The 23026-nt window shown below is 38.8% G+C and overlaps 1 protein-coding gene across 6 annotated transcripts in view; it reads right to left on the bottom strand.

The window, feature by feature from the left end:
- Positions 1-23026, bottom strand: part of LOC104600884 (low-specificity L-threonine aldolase 1-like) — a 55330-nt gene that overhangs the window by 18455 nt on the left and 13849 nt on the right. For 2 of the 6 annotated variants that reach the window (XM_010264033.3, XM_088899779.1), the window contains exons 4-9: positions 11650-11761; positions 9283-9333; positions 8947-9018; positions 8620-8752; positions 6297-6355; positions 5590-5690 (exon numbers count right to left, since the gene is read on the bottom strand). In XM_010264033.3, coding sequence (XP_010262335.1) covers positions 5590-5690; positions 6297-6355; positions 8620-8752; positions 8947-9018; positions 9283-9333; positions 11650-11761 — 528 coding nt within the window. Of the gene's footprint in view, positions 1-5589; positions 5691-6296; positions 6356-8619; positions 8753-8946; positions 9019-9282; positions 9334-11649; positions 11774-23026 lie in introns of all 6 variants that reach the window. The other 4 variants (XM_088899776.1, XM_088899777.1, XM_088899780.1 and 1 more) reach the window with 3 other exon arrangements.

Raw genomic sequence — 23026 nt, 5'->3', positions numbered from 1 at the left:
ACCCTTCAAGAAGTTCAGCCACTTCTGCATTTGCTCAATCAAGTATAAGAGCTTCTACTAATCATACAACCGCTTCAGGTAATCTTAAGACCCCTTGGATTATCAACTCAGGTGCTTCGGACAAGGACCTTTTTCCTATTCCTCTTCGTGTGTTTGGCTGCACCTGTTATGTACACATTCCAAGTGCCCAGAGACATAAGTTTGAACCAAAAGCCCACAAGTGTATCTTCCTTAGTTATTCCCCCACACAGAAGGTTTACTGTTGTTTTGATCCAAAGACTGGCACTCGATATGTCTCAATGGATGTCACCTTTGATGAACTTTCTCCCTTTTATGGTTCCTCTCTGGAAGGACATTGTCCATAGGGGGAGAGTTTACCACAAGTGTTTGCTCTTCCTCTCCCTGTCCCAGTTGAGTCTCTTGATGAGGAAGAGCAAACACTTGTGATAAACTCTCCCCCTGTGGACAATGTCCTTCTAGAGAGGAACCATAAAAGGGAGAAAGTTCATCAAAGGTGACATCCATTGAGACATACCGAGTGTCAGTCTTTGGATCAAAACAACAATAACCCTTCTGTGAGGGGAATAACCAAGGAAGATACACTTGTGGGCTTTTGGTTCAAATTTATGTCTCTGGGCACTTGGAATGTGTACATAACAGGTGCAGCCAAACACACGAAGAGGAATAGGAAAAAGACCCTTGTCCGGATGAAGAAGACTGAAGGGGGATTTAAACCCTAAAACCCTGGATGGCATACGGTTTATGAGGTAGGTAGCAGTGAGAACAACATCACCCCAAAATCTTGTAGGAACATGTGAGGCAAACAAAAGGCTCCTTGCAACTTCAACAATATGCCTATTTTTCCTTTCAGCAACTCCATTCTGTTCAGGGGTTCTAAAACAAGAACTTTGATGAATAACCCCCATGTCAGAGAGATAGGAGGATAAGTTCTTCTCAAAATATTCTTTTGCATTGTCAGATCTGAAAATTTTAATCCTGGTATCAAATTGGGTTAAAACAAATTCATGAAATTGCCTCACAAGTCTTGGAACTTCATCACGAGATTTCATCAAGAATATCCAAGTGAACCGAGAAAAATCATCAATAAACAAGATGAAGTATCTGTAGCCCCCCATAGAGGATAAGTGGTAAGGCCCCCACACATCAGAGTGCACAATATTAAAAGGAAAAGAAGATCTTTTATTGCTCAAAGGGTAATTGTTTCTACAATGCTTTGATAACTTACACAATTCACAATGAAGACTAGACACACTAATTCCCTTGAACAATTTAGGGAATAGATGACTTAAAGCAAGAAAAGACAAATGACCCAAACGACAATGACACAACATAATTCGACTGGCAGACTCTAAAGAAATAGAACCAAAAGCAGCATTCCTAGGCTGATCAAAGCATTGTCCCGGAGCATCGAGCAAGTATATTCCATTCGCTTCATGGCCACTCCCAATCACCTTTCGAGACTCTAGATCCTGAAAAACGCAGTGGGAAAGAAAGAAGGTTACACAACAATTTAATGACTTGGTTAAACTACTTACTGATAACAAATTTGTATTTAATCTAGGTAGGAGTAAGGAATCTGTAGCCTTGACGGTTCCCTTGCCAGAAATAGAGGCAAGAGAACCATCGGCTAAGGTGATTTTATCACGGCCAGGAAGCAAATCATATGAAACAAACAAAGTAGAAAGGTTGGTCATTTGATCAGAAGCACCTGAGTCGACAATCCAAGGGGTCTTAAGATTATTTGAAGCGGTTGCATGATTAGCAGAAGCTCTTATACCTGAGTGAGCAAATGCAGAAGTGGCTGAACTTCTTGAAGGGTTGGAAGATGAAGTTACACCTTCGAGATGACTGATCATCTTTCCAAACTATTCATACTCAACTTTCATGGCCGCCAACTGTGCACAGGCAAACTCAACTTCAGTATCTGGACCAGTTGCTACATTTGCACTCCCTGTCCTTCTACTATCATGTTTCTTCTGGAACCGAATAGGAACAAGACCGGGATGTAATTTCTAGCACTTGTCTTTGGTGTGCTTTGGCTTCTTGCAGTATTCACATACAACTTCTTTCTTTCCAGAGCAACTAGGAGCCCCCACAACTCCTTTGGGTTTAACCCCCATATTTGCAAAGTGATCAATAGTGCCAACCCCTTGAACCTGTACCAGCCTTCTGCTTTCTTCACTACTGACCAAAGCATACGCTTCTGACAATGAGACACTTTCCTTGGATAAAATATTTTGTTTTGTGATGTCATATTTTGGGTTTAGTCCAGTTAGGAACTCAAACACCTTGTTTCTTTCAACTAATTTCCTATAGGTTTCTGCATCATTGGTAGTGTCCCAAGTTACAGCTTCTATTAGATCAATTTCTTGCCACAAAGACTTCAAGGTTGAGAAGTATACCGCAAGGGATTTCTCCCCCTGTCTTAAATTCTTCACATCACTTCTCAATTTATAGGCTCTGGCTACATTTAGTTTCTAGGAATAGGTTTCTGCAACACTGTCCCAGATTTCCTTTGTTGAGTTCATCCATAGATAATGTTGACTAATCTGTGGCTGCATTGAATTCACAAGCCACCCAATAACGGTGTAATTCTCTTGAATCCATTTCTCATAAGAGGGATCATCCTCTGGGGGAGCCTTCTTGCTCTCGGAGATAAACCCCACTTTCCTCTACTACATATATAAATTTTCACAGATTGTGACCATGCCAGATAGTTGGTTCCATCCAGTTTAATTGTGGTCACAGTCAACAAAAAATCAGCTGGGGTTCCCAAAGCATGTCCATATTCAGCAACATTCTTACTCTCAATATCTGAGGAATCCATCATGTAAATGCTTCAGATTGGGTTAAATCGGCCTCAAACACAGCAACTCACAAGGCCAACTCACACCCGACAGCCGTGAGAACCAAGCTCGGTAACAACTCTTTCAAGAAGAAGATGACTTGATTCAGCCTTCAAGAGGTAACCAGCAGACCTCCAAACACTATGTACCCGATTGGAGTACCTTTCTAGTTAGGGATTCTAGGTTCCCAACAATAAGTGCCCTAAAGAGAGCAAAACACAATCCGCAGTAATTAAATAGACCTTTTTACGAGCACTGTGTATGCAGCAAAGAATACCCCACTGTCACCAAGTAAAAACCACCTCAGGAGCAGTCTGTATAGGTCCAAGAAGCAACTAAACTGAAGAACTTGCACCACTGAGTCCAAAGAGGTTGCAGCAACTTGACAGTCCAATAGGGTGAGAAAAACAACCCAGAAATCTCCGAGTTAAATCAGGTTAACCACAGCCGAACAGCTGAATAAATTTAAAAGGGTCTCGAACACTTCAACAGTCCCCAAAACCAGAAATATAACTCAGGGATAACTGAATGCAACTTACAGTCTTATCAATCTCTGATTTGAGCTCCAAATCAGGCCGAACAGTGGGGGTTTATCTCCGGGAGTCTTCCTCTCCCTATCCCAGTTGAGTCTCACGTTAGCATCTTATACTACTAATGCGGGAGAAATGGATCGTAACAACTCACAATGTAGACTCGACAGACTTAATCCTTTAAATAATGTTGGAAATAATAGACTCAATGAAGAAAATGACAAATGACCCAAACAATAATAACTTAACATAAAGAACAGCTTGAAGAGATTGTCAACAACAAGTGTCCAATCCAGGTCATCATCTGTCTCTTGAACTCCATTGAACTCAGGAATATCGAGTTTAAACCCTGTCACCCAATGAGTATTCTGGAGTTGATTATTTTGGCCGTGACTATTCTGTCCATTGAAGTCATCATTAAGCTGGTAAGGTTCTGATCACAAAACAGTCTTCCTGGCCAAGTCCCTCTTCTAGGAGTGCTCTGACTTGGGTCTGGTGGTGTAGGATATGACCAAACTTACAACATCTCCTGCATGTTGTGATTGTCCAGCTATTTGGAGATTAAGAACAATTCTTGCAAACTTCTGTATGAGCATATCGAATTTTTAGGTCAGCTGTGACATCAGTTCTTCTTGAGATTTCTGAAATTCTTCCCTTGAAATTGAATTCTAATCTGACTCCATATTTTGATTTCAGCACAGTCCACAGATCAATGCTCCCAAGAAGAACAAATCTCTGATATGTGATATCGATTGAGGTAGTGCAACACCAAATGATATGCTGTATTTTAATTAACTCACCAATAATTCCTGGAACAAGTTTCTTAGGCCAGAAATTAAAGGTAAGATTCAGCTTCTAATTTGTAAAACAATGTCTAACCCACAAAATTAGAGTGTCAGGATCCTCTCTTACATTCGATAAAAGAGTAATGAAGGGATAGAGTCTAGGATTACCTAACTCTATTAACAGATTTCTGTAGCATAAACAGTAATCCAAAAATTAATTAATTTCAAATATCAATCCTACTCTGAAAAGCTTTACCAGCCCTCCCTTTTATAATAGGGAAGAGTTAATTACAATATGACTCCAAAAAGAAAAAGGAAAGTTACGTGCAATAGGAAACTGACTTCTTTAGAAAAAGTAAAACTCAAACTTTTAACATGAATTCTTAAATAAAAAAGAAAACTAAAACTAATATATTAAACAACCTAATAGAAACTGGAATGAACTAATGCTACATTGGCTTGATTATTGGGCTACTAATGAGCTACTTTTCCTTCCTCAGTCATCTTTCTCTTTTCATATAGTTTATGAAAATTTGGATGCTCCCTTTTCTCAATAAAGCTTTCGGCAATATTTTCAATATCTAAGGGGTGTACTGCATCAGGATTCATTGTCATGGAAGGAGTTCAGAAAGCCAAAGGAATTGAGTTTATCTAAACTGATAACTAAAGGGGATTCAAAGTTGGTTATCAGCTGGCTTCAAAAGGAGGAGGAGATGGGGTGGCGGGATACATCAATGAAAAAAGGAAGTTTAGGTATTATCTCACATAAGGAATAGAAGAATCTGAATTGGGTTAAAAGAGAAGCAAATTGCTTTGCTGATGCGTTGACTAAACAGGGAGTGGGAAGGAATCATATTTTTTGGGTTATGTTGTAATTTACCTTTCTTTTGTATTATGTTTGGGAAGAGTTAAGAGAGTTTACCTCTCCGTTTTTGTACTTTCCTAATTTTCTTTAATGAATATATTTCTGTTATTTATTAAAACAAAAGGATCTATCGCATCGGGGGGGGGGGGGGGGGGGGGGGGAGTAGGAATGAAAAATGGGAGTGAAAACTGGTAGTTTCTAGGTGACCCCCAACAAAAAGAATTTGAAAACACCTAAAATGGCAGAAAACATGGAGAAGGGTCTGCTGCCGTCCAGATTCCACATAGCTAAATTTTGGATCTGAACAGAAAATCCCAAAAAATAGCAATTTCACAAATCATCCTCCAACTTGTATTTCCATTTCTGCCAAATACAAGGCAACCTTATTTCAAATGGTTATTCCTTACATTTGGTAAGTAGCCCATGCAAACTGGAGCACCTAAATTTTCAAGCTTTGCACAATTTAAAGACATTACAAATTGCATCAACCAATTACTAAGCATGGCAATGACAACCAGGGCTGTTCACAATTGAAAACACACCTGGACGAGCTTGCTGGCATCACAAGTATACCATGTTTTTCCAGGAACTGGACAAGCTTCTCTACTGTGACGTTTGAGCCCTCCAATATATCAAAAAATATCTGTTTATACAATAAATAAAGGCAAATATTTACTTCATAATCATTATATGAAGTAATTAACAGATGCAATCAAATAATATAAGAAATACATGGAATTAACAGTCTACAGCATACTCAAGTAATAACCCAAATAAGGTTTTAAACTTGCTCTACTAGCGACTCTCATAGCATAACACTAATAAACCCATTATAAGGTGGTAAACAGATGCAATACTAAGAAAATCCTAAGATCTAGAATGAGAAAGATAAAGCTTTCTAAGCCTGATAGATTTAATGGAATAGCTACAGATTTGATATCCAAAATACCAATTTTCTTTTGAAGAAAAACAAAACGGCTTTATTAATGATCATAAGGGGGGCATGAGACCTGAATCTCAAAGTACAAATTGATGATTTTATCAAAGTACAAATTGAGGGTTCTAAGTAAAGCAGAATTGCATCTTGGTTATGTCTTTGTGACTATGAAATGAACTAAAAACACAACAAATCAGTTGAGGCAGCTATTAACCTAATATATAATCTAGTTTCCTAGATTCAACTGTCTAGTACTATTCAAAAGACCAATGCCACACTATATTTTATACTCAAGTAACTAGTGATACTCACAATATTTGTCTCTATTGAAGACATATCTATACTTAGTTCCTTGATCTGATTAATCCCATCTGCAGAAAGTCAAAATCAACAAAATGCACCATAGTAAAATATTGAACATTGTAGATCATAAGTAGTTTTTACAGATTAAGCTCAAAATATATAGCTCAACTAGCATTTTTTCTCATGAGACAATAAAGTTCAATATTCTTCTTTCATAATCTCGTTTCCTTCAGAGTTAGGGATGGTTCAACAATTAAATTTTGGGAGGACGATTGGCTGGGTATTGGAAAACTGTGTGATCTTTGCCCTCGCATGCATAGGTTGGGCATGAAGAATAGCTCCATTGTTATTGGTGTGAAAATTTTAATAAATTCCCATGCAACATAATTCAATCAATCAAGTGATTGAGTTTTTATTATTTTGGGTAAGGCCCATTCAGGGAATCATACGGATTGTTCCCCTTAATTATGTCTCCACAAGAAAGTAGAGAGCACCTTTTCATTCTGACTTAGAGAAATGAATGCATAGAACAAAAGAAAAGAACAATAGAGTACTTATAAAGAACCTTTCATTTACATTTCTTTTACATCAAGTGTACAAGAATGAGAAGAAAAAAAGAAAATACAATTGAGAAACTCTACAACAATACATTTCTCTCTTTTCTTTTTGATACAAAGAAGATTTCCTTCCCACTCCTTTCTTCACAATAAACTGTAGTCAATCAAATGAAATGCTGACTGTAGACAGCCTTAATCCTTTGGATTTTTTAGTACAAGAAGGGAACCGTAGTCAATCAAATTGAATATTTGATTGTAGATGGTTTTTATCCTCTTGTTCTTCATTTTCATTTGAAGGGAACCATAATCAGCCCTTGAGAATTAGACTGTAGATGGTTTAATCCCTAAGTTTATCTTAAAAGAGGGACCATAATCAACCAAGTAGAGGCACCTGGTCGTAGATGGTTTATTTCCCTTTATTTCCTTTTTCAAAAGTGAAAATAAAAGAAAGAGAAAGAAGGATACATAGCAGAAGACATATATAGGAAGGTCTCTCTTGGGACAATTTTCTCTCTTTATCTTGTCTTTTCTTAAGAATCTCTTGAGACAATTTTCCCCAAAGAGAGTCTTCTAGCTTCCCCTTAAAGAGCTTAAATAGAGAGTGGGGTAGTTATGCAACTACCCCCTCCCCCTACACCCGTCCCTCCCACTTAAAGAGAGGGAACTCCCATACAGGACACTTTTTTTATAGTTCTGATGATCTGGCTAGCAAACTAGCCAACCCACTTATTTGGGTTATAAATTATTAAATATTATTTGTATTAAAAAAAATCATTCAAAAATTGTAGAGTTGAGATTAATCAAGGTAGAGCAGTTTGGTGTCAAAATTTAGGAGGTCTCTCTTGGATTGGGAAATTCAAGAGTGTGTATATCTACTGGCAAAGTCACAATCTGCTGAGCCTCAGGTGGAAAGAAAGATTCAAGATGGTGGAAAGAATCTAGAAATGGTCTATTCTCAGTCAAATCCTTCTACAAGTCCTTGTCAAGGTCAAGTGGAGAAACTTCAGGACCGAAAGGTATCTAGGGAAACCCTGTTCCCCCAAGGGTGGAAGTTATGCTTGGCTAGTGGTTTTGGATAGCATATTGACATTAAATCATCTTCAAGACAAAGGTTTTCACTTAACTATCTAGGGAAACCCTGTTCCCCTTTCTTTTAGTGCATACAGAAAATGCACGGGCAACACAACATGCAGAGTAACCCTTCCCCACGTTCATCCAAAATGATCCACCATATGAAGTGGAGGATATCAGTCCATAACTGACAACTAATGGTGTGGCCAAAAAATATTAATAATATCAGCCACCACATTTCCCTCTTGAAACAAATACTTGAATCAGATCTTCTGACATTGTTGTCTTAGTTTATGGGTTACAGGATCTTTCCCCCATGGCAAAATGTGAGTGGGGTCATCTAAAGAGATTCCTACTTGACTCAATTAGATTTAGGAAACCTCTTTGTATCAAATGTATTTTTCACAGAACTTAATATTTAAATAATTTCATGGTATGGGAAGATAAGATAACACAGAGAATTAGACAAATTGATATAGGAAACGAACGAGTATATATGCATATGATAAATTAAGATTCCCCGGATGAAGGCATTAGATTCTCTTTAAATGAGTATGAAAATGCCAAAAAACATCCAAATCATAAATCATTCCTGCTACAAAGGTTTTGAACTTCCTCATACAAAATTGAGAACCGTTCTCAGTAAGAATAACAAATTTAGGGTGAGAACTAGCAAAAAGCAACCTAAAGGACATAGAAATGACCTGCTAAAATTTTTGTTTTCTTGTGATCATCCTCAAGCTTACCCACATTTTCATGCAATGCAACATAAGCAGCAGCACAAAGAATACCGACCTGCCTCATCCCACCACCCAGGGTCTTCCTGAGCCTCTTAGCCTAAAACAGAGACAAATACCAAGTAATATTTCATTGCAGAAAAAACACTGGTAGTTAGCGGTGAAATTTGGGCAAGCTCAGGTTGGTTTTTTGTCAAATTTTGAATGGGCCCAACCCAAAGCAGAGTAAAATGCTAATCCAGGCCAACCTGAATTGCACCCCTACTGGTAGTTACCGCAAATTATCACCAATACCTTGGCAATGAAGCTTTTTGATCCTACAATGACAGATCCAATTGGAGCTCCCAAACCTTTAGACAGACAAACCTGGTTTGCACATTCAATGAAGATATAAATTTGAAAAAGGAATCAGGTCACATTATAACATAGTGGGGAGAAATTAACCATTGAACAAAACTGCATATTTCAATGATAGAATTTTTATGAGTTTACACAAGAGGGGTTGTATACATTGCATGTCAATCAGGTAAACTTAAGTAAGATATCACAAAATACGGAAAGAGGAAAGAAGAAAGAAAAAAGAAGAGAAAAGAGTCAACTTGCAAAAAGAGCAATTAAAGAAAGTCATACTGAAACTGAATCAGCAGCTTGTACGAGCTTACTAACAGGAACTCCAAGTGCCTGGGAAGCCAATTTGTTTAAGTTAGAAATTACTGAAGTAGCCATATAATGTGAAAATCAGACAGTAGTACATGCAACATTATTCTTCAAATAAAAAGCAACAGAATTTATTTTCTTCAACTGAGAGCAATATACTATGCCTATTTTACATTATTTTATTAATTTTCTAAACATCCTAAAAATATCAATGACAAAGCATTGGATATAAGTATCATGGCATGTATGCAATCCATGTCTTTTTCTCACCTTTTTCAAATTCCAAAACATTTGTTGTTTGTCATGGGGTAATGGGGGAAAAGCAAGAGAAAGAAACAATATGGAAAAGCATAGGCCTCGAAAATGAGAAGAATAAGCACAGCCTATAACAATATGAAAGCTGTTCTACTCAACTCTAAACCTTACCCCAGCTATATGAAGTCAGTTCTATGAATCCTGTTCCACCATTCCACTCTCCAATGCCATTTTCATTGTTAAATTATGGGCACTCAAATCATTTATCCCTACTACAACCCATATGCTTTTTGCTTCTTGTATTTTTTTTCATTGGTAACGCTTTTGGTTGTTGTATTCATACTCTAAATACAAGTGCAATGTCACACCGTCATTTTCAAGCTGCACTTTCTATCTGAAACCCAAGCATTATGACCAAGAGTTCCAAAAATGCAATTAAGATAATTAACCCAGTTGTTCAACATTCTTAGAAGGCACTAAAAAAGAAAAAGAAAACAAGAAAGATCTAGCCACCTATCTTCTGGTAAGAGTTCTGCTAATCTGCTTGCTTCCCTAGGAGTAGGGAGAACGAATGTTCATTGTAGCAGACAATTTATGGATATGATTCATGGAAGAAAGTGTCCATAGCTATTCCTCCAAACTGGAAGCCCAATTAAATCACATTCAATAACAATATCCATACATCCAAGTCCTCAGTCTTCTCAAGGCCTTGAAGAAGAGCTAAATACTGAAATATGAAGAGTAAAACCCCCCTAAAGGATAAGAGAATACTTAGATGATTCTTCTAAGAAAACCAACCTAGATCTGAACGATCCAGATTTTCAAGCAAAAAAACTCCAATTCCAAGAATACCAGAGATAGAACAGAAAGTTTTTAAGATGATAGTGTTGACTCAATTATCATGTTATCTTAAAGACACAAGAATCTTTTTCTTAAAACCAATTTATCCTTCTTCACAACATGGAAAGAAAGTTGTATCCAGATACTGCCCCATTTTTCCAAGCGGTGGTCCTCTCTCTATACCATCAATTTGCCTATTTCCGAAGTACAAACTCAAAGGGAAAAAATTGGTATTAGACAAACTCAAAGAGAAAAAAAATGGTAATAGACAAACTCAAAGAAAATGAGCAATGTTAAAAAGTAATTCCTGGCTTCCAGTGCCAACTGGCAATAAATAAGCATAACATTGAATATTTCTCCAACAATGCCACAAATAAAGGACAAGCTTTTGGTTTGAGACGGACTTTAAGAGTGTCATAAATACTTGATTTCTGAGGCAATCTGCCTAGGTTAGACCATAATTTTGCGAGGAGAGAGATCTCTAAAACGATTGTATGTGCGTGGTGGGCGGGGGTAGGGAACTAACCAGGATAAGGTCTAAAATGATTTCAAAAAAAGGATTTAGAGGAAAAAAGAGCCATTCAATTGATGAAGCCAAAAAGGATTTAGAGGAAAAAAGAGCCATTCAATTGATAAGGTCTAAAATGATTTCTTCTGACGCAAAGAAGAAGCTAAGAGGAAACACAAAGAACCCTCTCCAAGGCTTGACCCAAGATGTCATCCAATAAAAAGCTAGAGAGTGCAGAGTGGTCCACCATGTCATCAGTTCTAGAGATTTGACAAGGAGATAGATTGCAAAGTTTCAACTTGCATAAGATGCCTTCAACATTCCATCAAGGCAACAAGGAACAAAATGAAGCATATTGAATTTAGAACATGCAGGCCTATAGAGAAGTGGAGGTGGAACTGGAGCGTAAGTTTCAAAGATAGTTCCAACCAGAAGAGTTTCCAAAGCTTAATCCTCAAATAGGGCATCATCTCATAATAAATATAATATTTAATTGCAATACTTAAGGGGAATAAGATATGTGGAAATTTAGTGCCAGTTGACCTCACATCACGTGACAAAAAATGTTTTTGATGGAATATATACAACTTCCTTGAATATGCATAATGCATGAGCCCAAAGGCAACAACAATGTCAACATTTACATAAAATGCATAAAAAGAAACTGTCACAGAGACAGAAGCTAAACAAGGTTATAAGTTACTAAGCTATAATTCAAATAAAGAAATTGCACTTACAGTCGATGCATTAAAAATGCGTGCTCCATCTATGTGGAGCTTCAACCCATGCTTTTTAGCAACCTCTCCTACCTTGTTTGTATATTCAACAGTGAGGCATCTGCCACCGCAACTGCAATGATAACCAAGTATGGGTATGAAAATAAAGTTTTTAAACTGGCAGTTCGAAGGCCAGATGTAAATAGTAAAACAAAGAGCTCTGCTATAGTTTTTATTCGTAAGATGAGTCAGATATCAATTTCTTGAAATAGCATAAATAACAATTTAAATGGCTAAATCAAAACATAAAAGTTGGTAAATTTAGTCAGTCAATCAGTGTTACATGTCCTCTATTGTTCCTGCTTACACCACAAGTAGAAAAATGATTGATGTTGAAGCCTTTCTAGATCTAAAGTATCGTTTAAGTCTTTTCAATTAGGAACAGCAAAAAGAATAACAGTTCATGGTTGAAAGAACTGTATTTCGAACCTAAGAGTTCTCCATGTGACCAGGTTTCCTCCTACAAAGGCACAATACCCACTGGTAGACTTTCAGTCATCGACTGTTCCTACCCAATCAGCATCAGTATATACTTCCACCTTTAAGTGACCATGTTTATGGAACAACAAACCAGCTCCGGGAAACTTCTTGAGGTATCTAAGGATCCTCTCTGCAGCTTCAAAGTGAGTTGTCCTAGGATTGTCCATGAACTGACTAAGGACACCCACTGCATAAACAATATTAGGCCTGGTCATAGACAAATACAAGAGTCTCCCTACGAGTTTCTGGAACTTCTTCACATCTTTCAAAAACTCTCCTGGACTGTCTCCCAGCTAATGATTAGATTCAATTGGTGAGTCAAATGGCTTTACCCCCAACTTGCCTGTATCTTCTAGTAGATCTAGTACATATTTCCATTGGGAAATAAAGATGCCCTTGTGAGAGCGGGAAACTTCAATTCCAAGGAAATAACGTAAGGGGCCTAGATCTTTCACCTCAAATTGAATGGCTAAGAATTTTTTTAGTCTTCGTATTTCAGCCTCCCAATCTCCTGTGATCACTATGTCATCCACATACACAATAAGAGTTGCAATTTTCCCTTCACCTTTTTTCACAAATAGAGTGTGATCTGACTGGCATTGTTTGAACCCCATCTGTTGAACTGCTAAATGGAACTTACTAAACCAAGCCCGAGGTGATTGTTTCAACTCATATAAAGATCTTTTTAACCTGCACACCTTTTGTTCACTGCCTTTGGCACAGAAACCTAGAGGTTGGGTCATGTACACCTCCTCTTCCAAGTCACCATTCAAGAAAGCATTTTTGATGTCCAATTGGTGAAGTTCCCAGTCAAGATTTGCTGCCAATGAAAGAAGGATCCTGATAGAGTTCATCTTGGCTACTGGAGCAAAAGTCTCTGCATAGTCCACTCCATATACCTGTGTAAAACCTCTTGCTACCAATCTAGCCTTATACCTTTCAACAGTTCCATCAACCTTGTGTTTCACTGTGAACACCCACTTGCAACCCACTAGTTCCTTCCCTTCAGGAAGGTCCTCCAACTCCCAAGTGCCATTTTTGTGTAATGCATCAATTTCTTCCTACATTGCATCTGTCCATTCAAGTTTAGATAAAGCTTCTGCCACATTCTTAGGAACGGGGACACTATCCACAGAAGAGAGGAATGCACGGAATGAAGGTGAAACATGATCATAGGACACAAAATTAGAGATAGGATGATTATTGTGTTGGAAAACATGGGATTACCGGTGTAAATGTATATTTGGTAGTTAGCATTTATATTTGGTAATTGTGTAAAAATAGAATTATGTGAAAATGTATTCCTAGGATTGTGGAAAAATATAATCCCTTAAATATGGGGATTAAAAAGGTTAGTCCCTTAATTATAGGGATTGATTCCCTTAATTATAGGGATTGATTTAGAAAGTTTTTTTCTATTTATTGCAGCAACTTACTGTATAAATATGCCGATTGGCAATGGAATGAAACAGATCAATTTTCTACAATTTCAAACATGGTATCAGAGCTCTAGGTTTGCCAACCTTGAGAATTTTTTTCGGCCTTCATTGCTAGTTTTTTCTCTTCGTGTTTTTCTGGTCTTCAGTGTTGATCTGTAACCAGAAGTGTTTCTTTATTCTCCTTTATTCTGGCCAGTTCTTCCCTTCTTTATTCTCCTTTCCTACTGGCCTTATTCTTCCTCCATTAACAATGTCCGACGTGATTGTAACAAGTGCTCCCGTCCAAACCGATGAAGGAGCAACGAATTCTCATCCTCACACCAGTGATTTGCAGAATATTCAGGCAACATATAGACTGAATGGCCAAAACTATTTGAAGTGGTCACAACTAGTGCATACATATTTGAAGGGAAAAGGAAAAATTAGTCACCTTCTTGGGACAGGGCCAAAGCTGGGCGAGTCAAATTTTGATGCTTGGGACGAAGAGGACTCCATGATTATGTCATGGTTGTGGAGTTCAATGACACCCGAGATCAGCGATACTTGTATGTTTCTTCCCTCTACAAAGGCTATTTGGGACGTTGTCCAACAAACCTATTCCAAAGCCCATGACGCTGCTCGTGTCTATGAGGTCAAAGTGAAGACAGTGGCAGCCAAACAAGGGAGCAGAAGTGCTACAGAGTATGCAAATCTGCTGCAAATTTAGTGGCATGAGCTTGATCATTATCGGGTCCTTGAGACAAAGTGCCCCGATGATGTTGTGATCTTGAAGAGTTTTATTGAAAGAGATAGGGTGTATGATTTTTTGGTTGGACTGAATGCTGAATTTGATCAGGTCCGAATACAAATTCTCGGCAAAGAAGAAGTGCCTCCATTGAATGAAGTCATAGCCCTTGTCAGAGCTGAGGAAAGCCGCCGTGGAATCATGCTTGAGCCTAAAGATCCTGAAGGCTCAAGCCATGGTGGCAAGGGGAGGAAATTACAGTGTTTCAAAGGGTGAGAACAATCACAACTCGGCTCGTGACATAACCACCCGTGACTCTAATGATAACCTCTGGTGCACTTATTGCAAGAAGCCTAGACACACAAAAGATCGCTGCTGGAAACTTCATGGGAAACCTCCCACATCCAGCAAGGAATGGGGAAATCGAGGAGTTTCTAAAGCAGTTCAACAGGCCCATAATGTCTCCACAATCCCGCAGCAAGAACACTCAAGTCAGGGGCCTTTAATGATGAAGAAGTTGAAAGGCTAAGGAGTTTCCTGAAATCCTTGAAACCAGCAAGTGGTTCTACCTCTCTTGCTCTCTCAGGTGAGTCTTTATCTCTAGGATTACATGTCTCGGCTAGTGTTTTTCCATGGATACTTGATTCTGGAGCTACTGACCACATGACACCCTCTTCACTACATTTTCTCACCTATACACCCTGTCCTAATAATAGAAAATTTTCTGTTGTTGATGGTTCTTTCACCACAGTGGCAAGGATTGGGAATATTCAAATTACTCCATCCCTATTACTTAAAAATGTGCTTCATGTTCCTGAGTTATCCACTAGCCTTATCTCTATACATAAACTCACCCAAGATGTGAACTGCAATGTTGTGTTCTTTCCTTCTTATTGTGTATTTCAGGACCAGGTTTCGGGGAAGAAGATTGGACTTGCTAAGGAAAGGGATGGACTCTACTACCTTGAAGAAACCAGCAAACCATCTCACACCGTTATGCATGTCACACACGAGTCATCCTTATCTACCTCCAATAAAGATTTAATTTGGCATCATCGCTTTCGGTTCGGTCATCCTTCATTTCCTGTTTTAAAAACAATGCTTCCTTCCTTGTTTAAAGGGATTGATGTTGAAACCTTTCATTGTGATGTTTGTGAAATTGCTAAGCACAAAAGTGTTTCTCTCCCAATCAGCAATAAAAGATCTTCAACTCCTTTTTATTTGATTCATTCGGATATATGGGGCCCTTCTCAAATTACAACATTACTGGTTCTAGATGGTTTGTCACCTTTATTGACGATTGCACTAGGGTCACATGGATCTTTCTTCTTAAGTCTAAATCTGATGTGGGTACCATTCTTCCCAACTTTCATAACATGGTCCAAACTCAGTTTGGTGTGAGAATTAAAAGGTTTCGATCTGATAATGCTATAGATTATTTTAATCAGAATTTGTCCCCATTTTTTCAGAAAGAAGGCATTGTGCATGAATCCTCCTGTGTTAACACTCCCCAACAGAATGGGATAGCTGAGAGGAAAAATGGCCATCTTTTGCAGACCACCCGAGCCTTTCTCTTTCAAAACCGGGTGCCAAAACAATATTGGGGGGAAGTTGTCCTTACTGCTACATACACCATAAATAGACTACCATCTAAAGTTCTTGACAACCGAAGCCCAATACAAGTCCTTTCTCAATTCTACCCTGATATTCGAACCTCAAATAATCTCACACCAAGAATTTTTGGTTGCACTGCCTTTGTTCATGTCCATAATAAGGGAAAATTGGATCCACGAGCAATCAGGTGTGTCTTCTTGGGATATTCCCCAACTCAGAAAGGTTATAAATGTTATCATCCAGCCACCAGAAAATTCTACACCTCCATCAATGTCACATTTGAGGAGGGACAATTCTTTTTCACTCAACCTTATCTTCAGAGGGAGCCCTCATTAATGGAAGATAAGGCCTCGGATCTACTCTCCTTAGATGTATTACCCTCCTCACAGTCATCCAACCATCAAGAATCACATCCCTCTGAGTCACAATCCTCTGAGCCCCACATTCCCGAGTCTCAACAAGAGTCAAACAACCCGACCATTGAACCAAATTCAGACACTGTTAACCCCACCAATGGTGTGCATGATGATGTGAGATATATGCAGGTTTACTCTAGGAGAAGAAATCCAGATCCTCAACTTGTGCAAGTCCAAGATTCAACTCCTAATCTTGGAACTGAGGGATATGCAGAACCTGAACCTGCACCTTCGCAGTCTGAGTATGACCTACCTATTGCACTGAGAAAAGGAACCAGAGAATGTACCAAACGCCCATTGTACCCTTTAGCCAAATCTGTGTCGTTCCAAAGATTCTCTAAATCCCATAAAAGATTTCTAGCCAGCCTTAACACCATTCCAATTCCTGATACTCTAGCCAAGGCACTTTCTAATAAGGAGTGGAGAAAAGCCATGAGAGTGGAAATGGAGGCACTAGAAAAGAACAACACATGGGAAGTTGTGGATCTACCAAGAAACAAGAAGACTGTAGGTTGAAAATGGGTGTTCACAATTAAGTACAAATCTGATGGGTCGTTAGAAAGGTACAAAGCACGACTAGTAGCCAAGGGATATACACAGACTTATGGGGTAGATTATCAGGAAACTTTTGCCCCAATAGCTAAAATGAATACAGTAAGGGTGTTGCTGTCTTTGGCTGCTAACTATAATTGGGATTTGCAACAGTTTGATGTAAAGAATGCATTTCTCCATGGTGATCTAGAAGAGGAGATATACATGGACATTCCACCGGGTTTTGGAGAAGGCATTATGGGGAACAAAGTTTGTAGGTTGAAGAAAGCACTATACGACCTCAAACAATCTCCGAGAGCATGGTTTGGAAGGTTTACAAAGGTGATGCTTAGTACAGGTTACAAGCAAAGTCAAGGTGACCACACATTGTTTATCAAACACACAGCCTCAGGGGGAGTTACTGCACTATTAGTCTATGTGGACGATATAATCGTTACTAGGAATGATAAAAAGGAGAAGGAAGCATTGAAAAACTGCCTTTCCAGAGAATTTGAGATAAAAGACTTGGGGAGACTAAAGTATTTTCTCAGAATTGAAGTTGCACATTCTAAACAAGGCATCTTTATCTCTCAACAAAAGTATGTTGTTGATCTTTTGAAAGAAACAGGAAATATGGCATGTAAACCAGCTTCCACGCCTATAGATCCCAATCATAAACTTGGAGAAGCCAGCGAGAATGCAAGTGTAGACAAGGAGATGTTCCAAAGACTGGTTGGAAAACTCATTTATCTTGCACATACACGGCCAGATATTGCATACGCTGTAAGTGTAATAAGTCAGTTTATGCATAATCCTAAAGAAGTTCATCTGCAGGCTGCTCATTGAATTCTGCACTATTTGAAAGCCAATCCAGGAAAAGGAATTTTATTCAGAAGAAATGGGGGATTGGCTCTTGAAGCATATACAGATGTCGATTGTGCAGGATCTCCAGTAGATAGATGGTCCACTTCTGGTTATTGTACCTTCTTGGGAGGAAACTTAGTAACTTGGAGGAGTAAGAAGCAAAATGTAGTGGCTCGGTCAAGTGCAGAGGCAGAACTTAGGGCTATGGCACAAGGAGTGTGTGAATTACTCTGGTTGAAGATAATTTCAGAAGACCTGAAGATTCCACGAGAAGAGCCTATGAAACTATATTGTGACAATAAGTCAGCCATCAATATTGCTCACAATCATGTTCAACATGACAGGACGAAGCACATCGAAATTGACCGACACTTTATAAAAGAGAAACTGGACAGCAAGTTGATTTGCACTCCCTATGTATCTACAAAAGGACAACTGGCCGATGTACATACTAAAGGGCTCAACAGTACAAACTTTAGAAGAATCATAACCAAGCTGGGAATGGAGGATCTCTATTCACCAGCTTGAGGGGGAGTGTTGGAAAACGTGGGATTACTGGTGTAGATGTATATTTGGTAGTTAGCATTTATATTTGGTAATTGTGTAAAAATAGAATTATGTGAATATGTATTCCTAGGATTGTGGAAAAATATAATCACTTAAATATGGGGATTAAAAAGGTTAGTCCCTTAATTATAGGGATTGATTAGTCCCTTAATTATAGGGATTGATTCCCTTAATTATAGGGATTGATTTAGAAAGTTTTTTTCTATTTATTGCAGCAGCTTACTGTATAAATATGTCGATTGGTAATGGAATGAAACAGATCAGTTTTCTACCATTTCAAACATAGTGGTACAAGATCTAACACCCTTTCTCTTAGCAATAGGAATGTTAAGATCATTGATGACAGGTGAATCAACATTGAGAGGAATAGGCATATCAATAGGAGCAAGTGTACCTGGCTGATGAGACGGATCTGCCTCTGGTGAATCCGATGATGTTGGTTGCATAGTGTCAGGTTCCACGGCTCTTGAACTCTGCTGGCTTTTATGGCGATGATGAAAAACCCGGAATGGAGGAGGATCGGGTAAAGAAGGTAGTTGAGTTTGAGCTGCCTGTTTCTCCTCAACCCTACTCTCCCCCTGAGGAGAAACCGAGAAGAAAGGTCGATTCTCAAAGAATGATACATCAATGGAGACATGGTACTTGCGAGAGGTAGGATCATAGCAGCGATACCCCTTTTGGGATAAAGGGTAACCAAGGAAAACACAAGGAATAGCCCGAGGATCAAGCTTACCTCGAGTAGGGGACACGTTATTGACAAAGCAACGACACCCAAAAACACGCATCAGAATGGTGGACAATGAAGCTGCAGGAAACAAAAGCTAATGTGGGGCCTTATACTCTAGTAACCGAGATGGCATACGGTTGATGATGTATGTAGCACACAAAACTGCATCCATCCAAAAACGTTTTGGCACATTCATATGAATTAATAAGCCACGAGCTACTTCGAGAAGGTGACGGTTCTTTCCTTCAGCAACACCATTTTGTTGGGGTGTCCTGGCACAAGAGCTTCACTGAAGTGACCCACTTGAAGCAAAAAACTCCGTAAGATCACTATGGAAGTATTCCTTCTCATTGTTCGACTAGAAGATATGGATTTCAGTTTGGAACTTAGTGAACACCATGCGTTGAAAGTCTTTCACAATTTTTGGCACTTCATCTCGAGATCACATAGGGTAAACCCAAGTGTATCTAGAGTAATCATCAATCAAGGTAATGAATTACTTATATCCAGCCTCAGTGGGTAGAGTAACAGGGCCCCAAACATCAGAATAAACAATATGAAATGGAAATTCAGATCTTTTATTTCTCAAAGGAAAAGAACTTATACAATGTTTACTCAATTGACACGTCTGACACTGTAACTGACTCACTGATAAGGACTCAAACAACTTTGGGAACATAACTTTTAATGACTCAAAAGAAAGATGACCTAGACGACTATGCCATAAATAGGCTTGACTCTCACTTGACAAACTCATGGACTCTATAGCCACAAGACCAGCTTTATTCTCCAACACGTAGAGACCATCCACCATGCTTCCTCTACCAATCGTCTTCCCCGAGGCCAAATCCTAAAACACACATGAAGACGGAAAAAAAAGTGACTAAACAGTTCAAGGAGTGAGTTATACTACTAATGGACAGCAAATTTATAGGTAATTTCGAAACATGCAGTACATTAGAAAGGGTAAGGCCGAGTAGGAGAGGTATGGTACCTTGGCCAGTTATGGTAGAGAAAGAACCATCAGTTAGTCTCACCTTATCTCTCCCAGAGAGAAGGTTATATGTCTGAAATAAATTTGACTTACCAGTCATGTGGTTTGAGGCTCCGGAGTCAATAACCCAAGGAGAATCAGTGGTATGAGATGACACATGGAAGGCAGTGGTAGCGTTACCTGATGTAGACGCGAAAGAAGTAGAGAGAGTAGGACCAGAATCCATCTAGCGGAGAGTCCTACCATACAATTCCAAATGGTCACGAAAGGAGTTGATAATTTCTTCCTTAGGGTCAGTACTGGGATGCCTTTCCTGAGTTACCAATGGACTAGTCTCTGTCGACGCCATATTAGTTGAGTTATACTTTTTCTGATTCTACTGGCTTGGTTTCTTGCCCTGATCAGGTGTTGACTTCTTACCCAAATCCTGTGCCCATTTAGGTTTTCCATGGAGATCCCAACATGTATCTCTCGTGTGTCGTGTCTTCTGGCAATGAGTGCACCAAAGTTTACTCTTATCATTTGTTCTCTCAGAGAGTCACCTTTCTTAAAAGCACCTCCGACATTTGTATCTGAATTTCCCTTGACAGCTAGGGCAACTGACTCCCCCTCTACACAATTCATCACACTTCTTCTACTCTCTTCTGACTGCATTAAGGCATACACCTCCTGAACTGATGGCAAGTCTTTACTACCCAAGATCTGCACCCTGATGAACTCATATGAAGGATTCAGCCTTAGGAGGAAGGCAAAGACCCGTTGCTGAGATACAAGTGACTTATACGCCTTTGCATCTTCATCACACTTCCAATTCACATTCTAGTAGTGATCAAGTTCTTTCTATATCAATGTCAAATCAGAACAGTATATCGAGAGACTCGTCTCCCCCTGCTTGCAAGTAGAGGATTCAGCTTGCAGTTGATATATCTTGGCATAGTGTCTCTGCTCTGAATAGGTGGACTTTGCTTGTTCCCATATCTCACAAGCAGTTTCAGCCCACATAAAAGTCTTCCTTACCTGTGGCAGCATGGAAACCAAGAGCCATGACATCACCATACTATTCTCTTGGTTCCACCTATCATATTCAGCACTTCCGTACTTCGGTTCCTTCACTCTCCCATTAATGCATCCTATTTTCCCCCTAGCAGTGATGTAGAGTTTTATTCCCCTAGACCACTCAAGGTAGTTCAGACCATCAAAGGGAATAACAGCCATGGTGAAACACATATCCATTCCCCCACTCACTCCATTGTGACTCCCTAAAATCTCTGAAGTAGCAGAATTCTCAGACGACATGGTAAGCACAAGTTTTTTTTATCTTAACTCTCAACTTAGGATCCCTCCTTATATCGACAAAAGCTCCACACACAACAATTCAGTTCTAGACTTAATCTGAGCACAAAAACAAACAGCACTAACTTCCAAAGAACTATGACGAGACTGATTTTCACCACAACAATAATCAATAACGCGTAAGTTCCACCACAGCATTAATCAATAAGAGAGATCCTAACACATGAAATCAGACTAACGAGCAGAGAAAATAGGTCATCTACGACCTATAGTCACCTTTTCATAGGTACAAGATCACACAATCCAACAAATAAAAGATATAACCCTCACAAAAGTCTACCGACATTTACAGGATCACACGATCCAACAAATAAAAGATATAACCCTCACAAAAGTCAGCCGACATTCAATGGTTTGGATTCATTTGCTCTCCACTTAGTACACGACCAAGGAAAGAAATAAAAGAAGAAAGAAAACTTTAGGGTTGTACCAGTTGCAGATCTGATTTGATCAGCCCAGATTCAGTCCTCTGTTCCGCCCAGATTTAGCAACTTGAAGAGAAAAAACTTGGTCGCCCAGATTCAACAGCCTTGCTCTGATACCATCTTGACAATAAATCGGATTGAAATATGAGGAAGTAGAGAAGGAGAAGGAAGAAAGGAAGAAGAAAAAAATTGGAGCAATAGAACAGTGTTGGCGGCGCCATCTTTTATTATACTATATAGGGCGGCAGAAATAAGAAGGGAAAAGACCCTTGTGCCCCTGTTGTAAGTGAGTACAATAACAGAAATAACAGAAATAAAAAACGCTTTAACTAGCCAAACAGACCCTAACACAAATAACTAAATTATTTCAACAGATTCTATTAAGGGTGATCCAAATTCAATCAGTTTATAATTGGAGTAAATATGGATCTACCCCTATCTGACCCGATATAATTTGATTCAATTCAATTTAAATATATATGCTCATATATACTTAAATTTATATTATATCTATCATTGAAGTTTGTCTAAATGTTGTATTTTCACTAAATTGTCATAGGTTCAAGTTTATAATTTATGCATTTATGAAGTAGAAAAAAATAATGAGACAGAGACCACTGGAGAAATAAACAGTATATATTGGTTATATGTGTCTAGCCAGATCAGTAAATCAGCTAATGGTGTTTTGGCCCAAGGTTCAAAGTATCGACACGTATCGGCCGACATGTATCGTATCGGGAGCTTCCCGATACACCCTTACAGAGGGTGTATCGGGGTTTAGACCGGTTCAGGGGGTGGACGGACCTTAAACCAACCTCTCTGAACCAGATTTGAAAAAACTAAAAAAATTTAAAAAAAAGCTATCGATACTGCCCGATACGCCTCTACCGGTGTATCGGGCGTATCGATATTTTCAACCTTGCTTTGGCCTCATTTGGAAGCTAAAGAGCTGAGTTTATAGTGATTAAAGAGGTTTTACATCTTGTTGCTCAAAAAGGTTGTTGTCAAATCATCCATTAGTGATGATTCAAGCCCTTCAAGGTCAGACTGATCTTGATTAGTCCTTTAGACCCATTTTAGGCATGATCTTGCAGTTGAAACTTTATTTTAAATTTTTTTATTTTGTGTTAAGAGTTTATTAGTGTGGTAGGAAAGGGGGTATTTTCTGTCTTTGTACTTGTCCAAAGAAGGGTATTCTTGTTTG

Source organism: Nelumbo nucifera, chromosome 3 (assembly GCF_055504915.1).
Source record: "Nelumbo nucifera cultivar China Antique chromosome 3, China Antique-T2T, whole genome shotgun sequence".
Classification (NCBI taxonomy): domain Eukaryota; kingdom Viridiplantae; phylum Streptophyta; class Magnoliopsida; order Proteales; family Nelumbonaceae; genus Nelumbo; species Nelumbo nucifera.
This window is presented reverse-complemented; position numbering and strand designations above follow the sequence as displayed.